At 39.1% G+C, this 15,669-nt stretch overlaps 1 protein-coding gene across 6 annotated transcripts in view; it reads right to left on the reverse strand.

Annotated features, from left to right (window-relative positions):
* The window catches only part of dennd1a (DENN/MADD domain containing 1A), a 199,299-nt gene that overhangs the window by 156,205 nt on the left and 27,425 nt on the right, over nucleotides 1-15,669 (reverse strand). For all 6 annotated transcript variants that reach the window (XM_053478387.1, XM_053478386.1, XM_053478388.1 and 3 more), the window contains exon 3: nucleotides 1,316-1,359. In XM_053478387.1, coding sequence (XP_053334362.1) covers nucleotides 1,316-1,359 — 44 coding nt within the window. The remainder of the gene's footprint in view (nucleotides 1-1,315; nucleotides 1,360-15,669) is intronic.

The raw sequence follows: 15,669 nt of genomic DNA on the forward strand, positions 1-15,669 counted from the left end.
AAGTAAGCTAGAGGCTGTAGACATTTTACAGGACTTTGGTCAGTATGTTTCATTGTTGTCACACCTGCCGCAATACATTCTGTCACATTTGTACATCTGTATACACTTACTCCTCAGAGAAGCTTAATGACTGCTTTTGTAAAGAAAGCATAGCAACTGTACGGGAATGTTACTTTGGAAGTAAAACTGGTGCTCAAGACAAGGAATAAGTGCCAAGAGACTTCGGTTTATCAAAAGTAAAAGCTGAATTGCTGGGTTTAAGATAACAAGTTAACTTTGTAGTGGACTATAAAAAACTGTAGAAATGCAAAAAGCTAATAGTCACAAATGTACTGTTATTTGCATTCGCTGAAAACCACAGCAATCACTAAATGTAATATCCTACTGTTATTCGCACCGTGTAATTTAAGCTAATCTAAAATAGCGCCATTAAATTAATCACTATTGCTCATGAGGTGATTGCGCAATGTGATGCAAGCGAGTAGCGCGTGAACAGATCTAGCGAGACTGTCCCGAAGTTAGCAAATAGTTTAAACAAAAGCACTTAAACTATACAACTTTTACACGATAAAGAGATACAGTTTTACTGACCCTGCTGACGTTTCGCCATCCGTAACACCAACATGTTTTCTTTTTAAGTGTTCGTGCATGACTGTGATACTGCCATGGCATGAAAGCTCGGTCTTGCATAGTGTGCAGGTTACCGTCTTCTTAGAGGCGTTTAATGTAAATTGCTATCAAACCTTGGAAGACTCGGGGCACGCGCTTTTTCCTGCATACGCTCCTGTAACATCCATTGCGCAAGCAGCTGTCTATCTTTGTGTATTTGTGAATCTTGTGGTCGCGCTCCTCAGTGACGTGAACAGCCCAACTAATCGATAACGGCATTCGTTGACAGCGAATTTCATTATCGATAATTATCGATTTTATCGATTATTTGTTGCAGCCCTAAATAATATTAATAAAATAAAAACACAGTACTGCTCTTCACACAAGTTAACAAATATTGTAAGCTCAAAGAAATATTATGTGATTAATAATTAACATCCTAAGCAGGTGTTCCCATAAGATAGAACAGAAATAAGAAAGGAAAAAAAAGTGGTCTTCCATATGTATAATTCATGATGCATGTTCTATTCTAGGAGCTGTGTGTGTCATTTTCATAATGGCAGTGATATGTATGAGAAGAAATGCATGATACAAGAACAAGTGTGCCAGGAAACCAGCTATGCACATTTATACTATCACCATATAAACACATTAGAATGTTTGAGGGCAGAAACAAAAGAGTAAAGAATAATAATGATATTCAGACCTGGTCAGCATAGTTCTCTGGGAAAATCCAACATATCTCTGGTCCTAAACAGCACAGAAACAATATGAATGAGTGACAGAAGGGCTATAACTAATGATTATTTTAATAATCGATTACGTTTTTCTATTAATAGATGAATCTGATAGAAAACTAAAAACAAGAAAAGCATTCATTTCCAACCCTTTATTTAAAAACAGAACTAAAATCTTAAGAAAGTTTACAAACATGTTGCTCCTTGAGCTTTTATAATAATGATAAAATAAAAATAAAAATGGACTAACAAAAAACATACACATGTATGCTTTACATCTGCCAAATATATACAGTGGAACCTTGGACTACGAGCATAATTCGTCCCGGAAGCAGGCTAGTATTCCAAAACACTCGTAAAAACCAAATTTAATTTTCCCATAAAAAATAATGGAAACTCAAATTATTAAAAAATAATTAATAAAAAAAAAAAATTAACCTGCTCTTTACTTAAAAAAAAAAGGAAAAATAAATCCAGACTGATAAGTGTTTCCGTTTGTATGCCTGGATGTGTGAATCTAAAGTAAGCTCTCCTCTCCCCCTTTACATCTTACGCAATTACCCTACCTCTATGGAATAAGATCACTGAAAAAAATATTCCTGCGTAAAAAAAGATTTGTGTTTAATTCTGTCTTTTGTCTGAGTTGGATTCCAAAATCTACGGCCCCGACAGCTTACAGATACGAGATTTGGCGAGTTTGTTACAATACAACTCTAAAATATACAAAACTCGTTTTTACAACTCCTCTGTTTCATGCACAGGCATTACTATCCGAGGGAAGAGGAATCGATTCGGCTTATGCTCCCCGCCACCGTTTTAAACCACTGGTGCCAAAATGGCAGATCAGCAGCCGAGCGCTCTCTCATCGTCTCAGGTAAGTTTTTTCTTTTTTTTACAGATTTGGACATGTTTAAGAGAAGTAAAATTACAGAGATGTTTTAACAATAGTAGGTAAGATTTTAGGAGTTAAAAACGGTGGCGGGGCATATGCGCTAAATCGATTCCTCTTCCCTCGGATAGTAATGCCTGTGCATGTGGCCTTGATGACGTATTTTTGACAGTGGTTTCACGCACAGCATTCGTAGGCGTTATTTTGCAATTCGTCTATGAAACAGTGGAGTTGTAAAAACGAGTTTTGTGTCTGTAAACGATCAGAGTCGTATATTTCAGAGTTGTATTGTAACAAACATACAAAATCTTGTATCTGTAAGCTGTCGTGACCGTAGATTTTGAAATCCAATTCAGACAAAAGACAGAATTGCACACAAATCTTTTTTTTGCGCACAAATATTTTTGACAGTGATCTTATTCCATATCCTCCACTCTTTTCACACACACACACACACACACACACACACACACACACACACACACACACGTGTGTGCACACCATGGTAACACTGTTTTGTCAGAAAAATAAACAAGAAATCTCTTTAATGGCACTCGATTGAGCGACACACATGGAATCACTGCTGTAAAGTAAAAATTTAACAAATTAACCTGCACATTTTCTTTGAAAAGAATCACGACACAGCAGTGTTTCTGTGTAGAGCAGAGAGAAAGAGTGTGTGTCTGTCTGTGTCTGTGAAGGCAAAAGTAGGAGGGGTCTGTGTGTGCGCGTCATTGGACACCGTGCCACACACAGAACCCTCACAAACAAAAACAAAGAAAAAGGGGTCGGAGCATTCGTGATGGCAGCTGACCTCACTTGCGCCATCTTGGTAAAGGTAGGATGTTCTTCCTAAGGAGACTAGGATCTTTCAACATCTAATAAACTTCTGCTGAGGTTTTATCAATCCGTCATCGCCAGTGTACTTTTCTACGCGGCAATGTGCCAGGGAGGTAGCCTCAAAAGCAGGGATGCCACACGATTAGAAAAGGTGGTCAGGAAAGCTAGTTTGGTGGTTGGTTTGGAGCGGGACTCACTTGACAAAGTTGTGAAGAGGAGGACACAAAATGACCAACGCCGACCACCTAATGCACATAGTTTTCTGCAAACAGAAGTGTGTTCAGTAGAAAAATTCTGTCATAGAGCTGTTCAACTGACAGACTTGTCAGTCCTCTGTCCCCAGAGCCATTCGGCTCTTCAACACCTCACTACAAGGGCATGGGAAAATGGCCTGGGAGATCTCAGCATATCTTATACGCATAACTTTCTCTCTTTATCTGTTAGCTGTTGGCTTCAGGGTCTGCTCACTATTTCTTTTTTTACTATTACAAACGGTCTGATTGTCACTTTCATGCTGCTCTTTGCACAATTACTAAGGTACTTGCACAATTCATACTATTTGCACTGTTGTCACTTTGCCACATATGAAATTCCATCTAATGGCTGTACTGCAATTAACTTCATTTCAACTTGCAGTTTTGTTCTTAGCATTGCACTCGTAATTCCTGGTCAGTTTTTTCTTGTTTTTACCACGTGAATACTGACTACATGTGAGATACCCAGCGTGCAATCACATCTAAAACCTGTCTTTATGTTACTATCGCTATTGTTGCTGGATATCTGGAATTTCTTTCCAGATCTATCTATCTATCTATCTATCTATCTAGTGTAACGGGTTAGACGCACGGGTGGCACCACAAACACGGACATGAGGCGAAGTCTTAAAGAAAAGGGATAATTTTAAGTTATGCGTATAAGATATGCTGAGATCTCCCAGCATTAGGTATAATGGGGAGGAAAAGGATTTAAAGGAGGGAGGAAAGGGGATAAAAGAAGAAAATAGGATGCACATGCAAGTCCGTGGGCAGTGCCCCATTGGCATGCAGGCACAAGCTGGTGAGAGGTGGCGGCAAGCAAAGTGGCAGAGTGGGCCTGCGTGGGCAGGGGCTTCTGCAAGCGTTCTCATATGGCTCCTCTTGTGATTGGCCGAACCAGCTCCTCCTGTGATCGGCTTAATCGGCTCCTCCTGTGAATGGCCGAATTAGCTCCTTCTTGGTGCGGCTGCAGGCGGGTATCTCTCAGACACCCCTGGTCTGGGCGACTTTCCCTGGGAACGGAAGCCTTGTCGTGGAACACGCAGCACTCTGTTTGAAAGTTCATCTGTTTTATAGCATGCAGAGATGCCAGAGATCCAAAAGTACAAAGTACGATTAATCACCAGCCAGTGCCCATTCCCGTATCCCCACCCCTCGCACACCTAATAATCTAGTGAACTCCGAAGTGAGCTAGGAGTGATAGAAGATTTAGCCGCATACCGCACTAGTTGTGGGAAAGAAGATAAAAATGAACCTACTGGTTCTGGAGCGAGTGTTCCTGTACCTTCTCTTAGATGGAAGGAGGTCAAAAAATTTGTAATTTGGGTGGGAGGAGTCTTCAATGATGTCAAATTTGGACACAGTCTAATTCCACAGTCTTTCCTGATTTATATATTTTTCTACATTGTACACTGCTGAACGCATCCAAAATATGCAATAATCTCCTTTGAACAGTTGCTATTAAGATGGTTCTGCTACCTATGCTCTGTAAAGCCTTCATAAAGGCCATAATGTCAGGTGCTGTAGATTGGTGATTCTTTAAAGCTGGTAATTCCAAATTTACCTCTCCTCCAAGCAGAGATCATTTTTGGTCTTGCTTTCCTTTGATGCTCTTCATTAGAGCCATTTTCATCATGGTTCTTGATGGGTTGTGCAAACACATATGACAATGCTGTTTATCCAGAACAGCTGACCTTCGTGTCTTAAAATACTAATTGACTGTCGCTTTTTTGATGTTGACAATATATTTATATACCTAATGTTCAACTACAGTTCTCCTGGCAACTGCCACACTCAGTACCTATTCTTGTCACAGTACCACACTATATTTCACTAAACTCCTAAGAGAGACCCATTCTTTTACAAATGTTTGTAGAAGCGGTCTGCAAGCATTGGTGCTTGATTTTATACACCTACAAATATCAAATGAATTGGCACACCTTAATTCAATTATTTGGATGGGTGAGTGAATATTTTTGGCAACAGTGAATGTTATTTTATAGTTCTGAAAAAATAAGGTTGTTCTAGAATGTAGAAATAAATCCTAACTTGTGTTCAAACTTTTGATTGGTGTGTCCAGACTTTGTCCAGACTACTGCATTTGTTTACAAAATGTTTAAGCTATTCAATGTAGGTCTAATATTTCAAGTAACAGCATTATTTAATTTAACAAAATCATTATGCTGAATCCCAGCTTTTTTAGAATTGCTTACATAACTGACAATATAATTTTACAACAATATAATTAAGAATCTATTACAGAACATTTGCAGATTTTATATGACCATGGGAAACCCTCACTGATAGAAGTACAGTAGCTTTATACAGGGCTAGGTATATAGGACTGGGTATTGTATATAAAACTTTTAATATTGGTACAATTACAATTTCCAAACAATATCTTTATCAATACCAATTTTGTGAAATTTGAAAAAAAAAAAAATGTACAAAACCCCTTACATTTTCTTTAGCTCCTTGGCATGCTTACACTAAAGATGAGCCAGATCCAATCACTCATCGGATATTGGACAGACAGCGCTGATTCAGCTAACAATGGGGCTAACACTGCCGTCGTTGCTAAAACTGTTAGCTACAGATAAACAACACAAGATGCGCCAACAAACAGCAAAATATTTATGGCCATTCAGTCATTTAAATAGGAGTTAAAAAGAAATAAAAATAAATCACCTGATATGTTGGAAGCAATAACTGGCATCAAGGGAGACTTACTGTCACACTCCAAGAGGGGAGGTTGAGAAAAGAATTTTAAAATAGAAGAGGATGTTGTAGTACTTCTGTAAAAAGTTAAACAACCAGAGCGAATGGTAAAGTCCCTTAGCGATAAAGTTAAAAAATCAGGAGGATGGAAAAAGAAGCTCCAATCAACAGTTAGTTGGCATTCCCAGGAAGTCAGAGGGATCAGATTTGTGTAACTTTATGGAGAGTTGGATATCTGAAGTCTTTCGCTAGGACTTTTCCTCAGCTCCGTTCATTAAGAGGGCGCCCAGGATCAGACAGTTTACCCGAATCCCAGAATAATAATTATTAAATTCATGCACTAAAAAAACATCAGAATACCTTGCACACTGCCAGGAGAATGACAGAAGTGAGATGCGGAAATCAACTAATGGGTTTCTTTCCGGACCTGTCCGGACTTTTGTGCTGAGAAGCCGAGTACGGGCTTGCACAGTTTTATATCCAGAGCATTCTTCAAAAGGTATGTCCCTGGATATAAAAATAAACAATAGAAAAAGTGCCCTGTTATTATTGAATGACCAGAAGAGAAAATGGCCCGCAAATAAACACGCAGTTCCCCTACACCCTTGAGGGTTTTACTCACCTGGGAATTAGAATAGCTCCCAACATAGATAAGATCATATCCATCAATTATGAGCCTATAGTGCAAAAAATATCTGAGAGGTGAAAAAAATGAAGGCGCTCAATGACGTCAGGGCCAGGGTAAAATTCCAGAGATTTTGACCGGTCAAAAATCAGTGTCGTACTCAGGCGAACATGGTCATTGCCTTATGCGAGCTGCATGAGGCACTCACACAGCACCAGTCACAACACCGGGAGAACCAAAATGTTATCAGCACATTACCTGCCCCACCAGGGGGCGAAAGGCCACTGGACCATTTCTACAAGACACACAATCTCACCCCCATTTGGGAAGTTTGACCACGGCGCCATCTTCCTCATGGCAAAATATAAACAAAGGCTTAAACAGAAAGCCCCGGTTTAATGGAAGGTCACGCTCTGGACAGACCAACCGCAGGCTCCATGAGTGCGTAAAACGTGCATGACTGTGTTAATCTTTTTTCACGGAAGTGGTTGTGAGATTCGTACAAAAAAACAACAAATGATGCTGTACAAAAAAATAACATCAGGACGTTTCCCAATTAGAAGCTGTGGGTAAATAAAACCATCCACAACGCTGAGACCTCGCACCACTGCCTATGGCGCGGAACTTGCGTCGGGTGACATGGACAACGTCCCGAAAGCAGTGAAGGAAGCAAAGCAGCACTACAGAAGAAAACTATTGACACAGCTTCAACGGAGTGAGTCTAGGAGCCTGTGGCAGAAACTAAGGACAATAACAGACTATCCACTATCCAAAAGCACCGACATCCAGTATGACGAACGAGGACATGTCTCTAGCAAATGAGCTGAACACCTTCAATGCTGGCTTCAAGGCTGCAGCTAACGATGCTAATGCTAGCGGCGCCATCGGCTGCAGACAGGAAGACACTGCCAACACCAAAAACGTGTTCATCATCTCCGAGGAGAGTAGACCCCAGGAAAGCAGCAGGACAAGGCAGCATCACTTCTTTAACAGTTTTGATTCTTCTAGGATGTCTAACATTGGCACCTCAAACGGATTCAGCCTGTCTCTTTCAACCATTCAGGTCAAGAGGAAACTGAGGAGGATCAAAGCCAAGAAGGCAGCAGGTCCAGATGGAATCAGCTCAAGAGTTGTCAGGTCCTGTGCAGATCAGCTGTGTGGAGCTCATTTTCAACCTGAGCGTAAAGCTTGGGAGAGTTCCACAGCTCTCAAAAACCTCTCGTGTGGTAACAGTGCCGAAGACCCCACATCCTAAGGACCTAAACAGCTACAGGCCGGTGGCTCTGACATCCCACTTGATGAAGACCCTGGAGCGTCTGGTACTCGCTTAGCTTCGGCCCCTGATGAGCTCATCACTAGACTTACTTAAGTTTGCTTAACAGTCTGGCACTGGAGTGGAGGATGCCATCATTCACTTTCTGCATTGTTCCCTTTTTCACCTGGAGACTGTTGGGAGCACTTTGAGAATCATGTTCTTTGATTTCTCCAGTGCCTTCAACACCATCCTTCCCACAATCCTGAGGGACAAGCTGGAGTACACAGGAGTGAATCATCACCTCACAACATAGATCCTGGACTACCTAACTAACCAACCACAGTACATGAGAACTCAGGGCGGTGTGTTGAACAGGGTGATCTGCAGTACGGGGGCCTCACAGGAACCGGTTCTGGCTTCGTTCCTCTTCACCATCTACACTTCAGACTTCACTCACAACTTCACCAACTGCTTCCTGCAGAAGTTCTCCGATGACTCCGCAATAGTCGGCCTCATCACTGACGGGGATGACAAGGATTACAGGAAACTTAACAAGGACTGGTGCCAAAGGAACTACCTTCAGATCAACACTCGAAAAACCAAGAAGCTGGTGGTAGACTTCCGCAGGCACAAACATTCTCCACTACAACCACTAAACATCCAAGGTATGGTCATTGAGGCTGTGGAGAGTCATAGGTACCTTGGTGTTCATCTGAAAGATAAACTGGACTGGGCTCACAATTCAAATGCACTCTACAAAAAAAGACAGAGCAGGCTGTACCTGCTGCGGAAACTCAGGTCTTTTGGAGTGCAGGGCCCACTCCTAAAGTCCTTTTATGACTCTGTGATGGCATCAGCCATCTTTTAAAGTGTGGTCTGCTGGGGTAGCAGCATCTCTGCTGGGGAAAGAAAGAGACTGAACAGACTAATCCGGAGGAACCACCATAACGGGGCAAAGTGTGCAATTTAAAACATTATTGTAAATGCCTGTCACTTACTATGTATCTGTATGTATAAATATACTCATTGTGTACAGACATACAGTAGGTGGACAAGCGGTATTCAACTTTTACTGTCGCGGCGTATGGTGACAGCATTTGTGCGTTTGCTGGCTGTTACCGCTGCGTGGCGCTATATAACTATAGACTGACGCCTCAGGCATCAGGTCGTTCTCTCCAGGCTTAATAAGCCGCAGCTTGTCTAGAGCCGCACGTAGCAGATAAAATCAAGTGAAACATTGTAATTAAACAAATTCATAATCACAGTACTAACATTACAGAACAAATTTATTAAACAAAATAAAATTAAATATTTTTAGGATCGAATTTAAGCAACGTAAACGTTAACACACTGAGGCTTCAGATTTTATGTGTAATTAGAAAAGCTAAAAAAACTTTATGACTTGAGCGCGTCAGAAAATGAACTAAAACTCTGTGTTTACTCGCCTCACAGACGTGAAAAATATATACTTATAGAAAGCGAAATATCTGCTTTTATATAAAAAAAAAAAAAAAAAATTATTAGATTATGTTATTCGTATAAAAAGTTAATTGTAGGCGCGTCCACTGGTGCGGAGACGACGAGATGACATGATCACCATCAGCACAGCCGAAACCAAAGAAATCACTAATCAATTAATTATTAAAATTATTATTATATATATATATATAAAATTATTAAAATGGTCAGAGTGAGTTTCATTGCTGTTTTTCCCGACGCATTCATAATCATTACTCTACTTCTGCCGGTGCACCCTGGAAAATTTTATGCGTGTTGTTGAGCGCTGATTAAACTAGGATCACGATGCTCAACGCCTAGAGCCCAAACCTAATTTAAACTAAATGAACAAATATTTGAAGTAGATAACAATAGCCCACATTTATAAAAGCATTTTTATTTAGACTATAAAAAATAATCCTGGGTAAAGTGTTTGCCCTATCATCCGGAGATGGCAAGTTCGAACCCCAGGTGATGCTGTTACCTCTCACAGCCAGAGGCCTAGAGAGAGCTGATTGGCCGAGCTCTCTCACAGGGGAGGGATGAGAGGTACTTCGAAAAAAGTTATGCACATCAGTCACTTTACCCCAAATAAAAGGAGGTAAAATGAATAAACTGAGATGCGTGTTTCTTAGCCCCACCCCCGTGAACACAGCGTATTCAGAGAAAAGCGCCACCGCCGAGAGGTTGTGCTCAACCCACTCAGCTTTTGCGGATTCTAAAATTGACATTGTTACGTTTTTTTAATTGCTGGGATAGAAGAGATAGAAAGTTTCCTCATCATAACATGCCTTGTATTGTTTAATCACTCTATACACAACCCGTGATTTTTTTTATGCTATTTTAGAGATGGGAAATACAAATGGAATATTTTTTTGTTTTTTATTTAAATTTTTTTATAAAATGGTAATTTTTAATATTCTATAAAAATACCAAAGAAAATTATAGTGTATAGAGTAATTACAACCAATACAATTTATGTTATGATAAGTAAAATCTTCATGTCTTCTATTTTAGTAAAACATTAATAATGTCAATTTTTGAATCTAAAATCCAGAAGATAAAATTTGCACAAATTTAAAAAGAGATTTTATGTGTAATTGGAAAAGCTACACTTGTAGGGTCTTGTGTCATCTTATATTTTGTGTTCTTTAAATTTATAGTAGATTTATTAACTGAATGAAATTAAACTAAAGGACCATAAATTTAAAACATTGTCAGATTAATGTGAAAAATCTATATAGTAAAACTATATAAGCTACATAGCCTTTATAAGATTTCATTTTATTTAGGTGCGTTCACAATGACGAACAAACTTCATGATTTTGTCAAAATCCAGGTCTTAAAGTGGGGAGAGGTGCATTTCAGTCTAAATGTATAGGTAAGAACCGCTGATTCACACCAGGGGAGGGCCGAATAATTTGCATTTGAATGTTGTCTGCCATTGTAAAGCACCCTCAGCAACACTAAAAGAACAAAATCCCAGGACAAATAGAAATAAGAGCCCCTGATTATACTGCATAAATATTATTAAATATTACAACAAAATTCCTCTTTGCTCTGGAAAACCTTGTGTGTGTGGTTGAGCGCTGATTAGACTTTGTAGAATATTAAAGAAGAGGATATAAACAACTAAAGCCCACATTTAAAAAAGCAGTTTTATTTAGACTATATAAAATAATCCTGCATCTAGTTTTAGGGGTCACAATGACAAAAAAAAATATTATTTTGTAAAATAATTAAAGCAAACGCTATTCTGTATTGTTTTAGGTGAACTTTAGCGCGTCAGAAAATTACCCGAAACTCTGTGTATGCGTGAATTATTAAAATGGTCAGAGCCAGTCTCCTTGCTGTTTTTCCCTCAACGCATTTTTTTTTACTTTATGCGTGCAGCTGAGCGCTGATTAGACTACGTAGGAAGTTAACACTAGAAGCGTCGAGCAGCGGTCATTTGCCTGCAAGGGGGTAAAAAAAAATAATAATACTTTACACTCGATCAAAATCCAGGACCCTCCTTTCATGACTTTTCCTAGTTCTGTGAGCTTAATCACCCTGTATGCTTACATTTTTTAAATCGCACCAGTAAAACCCAGTATAAAGCTATTTTGCTCTTATTTATGTGAAATCGCTGACAGCTGCGTCATTCAGTGCGTATATGTATCTCAGGTTTCATTCCATATATGCAGTTTATATATATATATATATATATATATATATATATATATATATATATATATATATATGCTTCCGTAAATTATCGACAATAAGCCATTAATTCTGGCGTTGATAATCAGCGATATTTTAAAAGGACATTTAGGGGATTTCGCTTTACTTAGAAAATTCATTAGTCTGTTCATTCTGTTAGAAACTTCCGTAAAATTATCTCTAAAACAATATTGTTTTACATATTACATATGTAATGACCACTCCTGAGGATATAAAGCCTCATTATTGAATTTGAATAAATCAGATCTACCACAGTAGATAATAAACTATGCTATGTCATAACCGAAGCAAACACCACGATTATACCTCGTTTCGTTCAGGGTTGCTCGGCAACGGACCACGCGCCTAATCGGCGGGAACGTGGTTCACTTTGCCGCGGTGTATTATAAACCTGCGGGATGTTTCACTGCTTATGTTCATGTAATAAAAGCGAGGGAAATGTGGAAGTGATGTGTGGCCACTGAATGAGAACTAAATCAAAGATTTCGGTAACTACACTGAGTGTAACATCTGCATAGTGTTACGAGTGGTTGTAAGTTGTTGCTTGGTTACGGTGTAGCTTGTGTGTAGTGTTTTCTTGTTCTACCTCTAATTGTTTACAGGTGGAGTGGCTCATGAGGACAGATTCGTTTGGCGACCAGCGTGATGGCCGCAGTATTTAAGCCGCTGCGATGGAGGATTCTTCGGCTACCCCGCTTTCCTGGTTTCCCTTTTCATCTTTGATGTGTTCTTTCGATTAGGTTGAGTGATTGCGAAAGGATCGCTAAGCAAGACATTTGTTGTTATTTTGTGAATTAAGTATAACTGAGTTGTGATGGTAGCTGTTATGTTTGTCACCTTACTTCCTGATTCTTGTTAAGTGGACTACGGCTGGGAGGTGGGTGCCTGTTTGTTATGTTCGTTTTTCTCTTGTTTTTGTTAGTAGGGAGGGAAGATTTTGTATCCTTTTATTTATAATTTCTTTTCTAGGTTAGTTTTTGCGATCGGTAGTTAGTTTTGTTCATTGTATTTTCTTTTGGCGTTTCCCCTCCCGAAGGCTATGCTGTTTTTGTCCATTTTAATTAATGAATTTCTTTTCTTGCATTCTAACTGTGTTTTGTGGTCGTGAAACTTTTGGGGAGTGAGAGCGGGGACCCCAGGGATCTTCTAAAGAGGATCCCTGTTTACTTGTTACGGGTAATTTATTTCTCTTTGAGTAGGGATTTAATTTTATTCGTAACAATAGTGACACTAAACAGCTGAACAACTTCACTTTTCCGTTTACCTCTGAGAAAAAAAAACTATTTTGTTTGTTTATATTTAGAATGTTTATAAAAGTGCACGAATAGGCGCGCGCACACACACATCCACACCCACACACACACACCTCCCCTGAGCCCTCGGTCAACATCTAATCACCGTCGATATGCAAATGAGTCAAGATGTAGCCTAACGTGGTGTCGGGTCGGATTTCAGCGGTCACGGAGTGGAAAGACTTTGAAGCAGTTTTAGCGTTTTTTCAGTTACAACAAGCACAGCGAAACGTTGTTTTACTGTTTATGACATAGTGACACTAAACAGCTGAACACTTTTCCGTTTACCTTCGAGAAAAAAAGCTGTGTTTTAGTTTGTATATATTTAAAGTAACACCTTCCAACCACCTCTTATAGTCTATTGTTAGTTTTAATGATTTGGCAGAAACTAATCATCACTACATAAGTACCCCAACACCATTGATCATGAGTTTTAGCTGAAACTAATTCTATACATGCAACAGAAAATGTAGATGCAGATTCCAAATGTATAAAGACGCACTCTCTCTCTCTCTCTATATATATATATATATATATATATATATATATATATATATATATATATATATAGACCATATATATATATATATATATATATATATATATACAGTGGTGTGAAAAACTATTTGCCCCCTTCCTGATTTCTTATTCTTTTGCATGTTTGTCACACTTAAATGTTTCTGCTCATCAAAAACCGTTAACTATTAGTCAAAGATAACATAATTGAACACAAAATGCAGTTTTTAAATGAAGATTATGTTATTAAGGGAGAAAAAAAACTCCAAATCTACATAAGTGGTTTGCGCCTTGGAAATCTGCCATGCAGGCCGTTTTTGCCCAGTCTCTTTCTTATGGTGGAGTCGTGAACACTGACCTTAATTGAGGCAAGTGAGGCCTGCAGTTCTTTAGATGTTGTCCTGGGGTCTTTTGTGGCCTCTCGGATGAGTTGTCTCTGCGCACTTGGGGTAATTTTGGTCGGCCGGCCACTCCTGGGGAGGTGCACCACTGTTCCATGTTTTTGCCATTTGTGGATAATGGCTCTCACTGTGGTTCGCTGGAGTCCCAAAGCTTTAGAAATGGCTTTATAACCTTTACCAGACTGATAGATCTCAATTACTTTTGTCAATCTTGGCATGATGTCTAGCTTTTGAGGTGCTTTTGGTCTACTTCTCTGTGTTAGGTAGCTCCTATTTAAGTGATTTTTTGATTGAAACAGGTGTGGCAGTAATCAGGCCTGGGGGTGACTACAGAAATTGAATTCGGGTGTGATAAACCACAGTTAAGTTATTTTTTAACAAGGGGGGCAATCACTTTTTCACACAGGATTTTTTTTTCTCCCTAAATAATAAAAAACATCATTTAAAAACTGCATTTTGTGCTCAATTATGTTATCTTTGACTAATAGTTAACGGTTTTTGATGAGCAGAAACATTTAAGCGTGACAAACATGCAAAAGAATAAGAAATCAGGAAGGGGGCAAATAGTTTTTCACACCACTGTATATAAAAACTACTCATATATCAAAGTGAACTTCCCCCACAAGAAATAAAGAAAAATCTGACTATTCATTCACCACAACCCAAAAAAATAAATATCCCTAAATAATTAATAAAAAATAACAAATTAACTTGCACTTTACCTTTGAAAATAGTAAAAATAAATCCAGACGGATAAGTTTTTCCGTTAGTGTGTTCCTGTGCGCACATGTTGTGTGTATCTGTGTGCATATGTGGGAAGCTAAAGTGAAATAAGAGGAAAAATGACTCCCTCCCCCCTCTCGTCTTATACAGTAGCCCTCCCTCCTTGCTTATTTGAGAGGAGGGGGGCTATTGTGTGGGATGACTTTTACACACAACATAATAGTGTAAATACTGTTTTATCTGAAAACTTCTTCAACAAGCATCAAGATTGTAAAGTCCTGCTGTAAAGCTAAAATAAAACAATTTAACCTGCACTTTACCTTTAAAAAGAATCTTGACAGAGCAGTCTTTCCGTTAGAGAGTGTGTGTGTGTGTGTGTGTGCGCGTGCGAGTGTAAGAAAAAACGAGAGGAGGAGGGAGGAGGCACACACTCCTGTGTGTGCACACAGTAACGGAATCATTGCTTTTTGACAGAGTAAGGAAGATCTCTACAAAACAAACACAAAATGAAAGATGATTTACACGCACACTGTCACAGTGTTATAGTAAACAGTACATGCGCACACGAATGTTAACAATACGGGTGTCGCATACGCACTTAGACCAAGCATGGGAGATGATTACCCACAATTCCACAGCACGAGAGAAAGAATAACATTGACTCAGTTCTAAACACGTGTAGCTCGACTTCGAAACAAGAAGTGCATGTGTGCCACATGATACACGATAATACTTGGTACTCGTAAATCAAGACTCTTGTTTACCAAGGCAAAACGTATTAAAAATTTTTGCTCGTCTTGCAGAACACTTGCAAATCGAGTAACTTGCAATCCGAGGTTCCACTGTACACTGTTTCTGTATGTGGAAATGCGAGAAAATTAAGAAAGTCTGGAAGAAAATCGTGTACTTGGTAATCTTGTACTTAGAACTTCTAGCATCATAGAAAGTGGTGTTCCTGTAGATGCTAAATTGTGTATTCTGCATATTTGGTATTGCCTTAACATCGAAAGACATTCAAGGACTTAGTTCAGGTCAATGGATCAAGGAAATGTCTCATAACCTGGCTTTGTAAAAACTTATCTTGCTA

This window comes from Clarias gariepinus, chromosome 19 (genome assembly GCF_024256425.1).
Source record: "Clarias gariepinus isolate MV-2021 ecotype Netherlands chromosome 19, CGAR_prim_01v2, whole genome shotgun sequence".
Taxonomy (NCBI): domain Eukaryota; kingdom Metazoa; phylum Chordata; class Actinopteri; order Siluriformes; family Clariidae; genus Clarias; species Clarias gariepinus.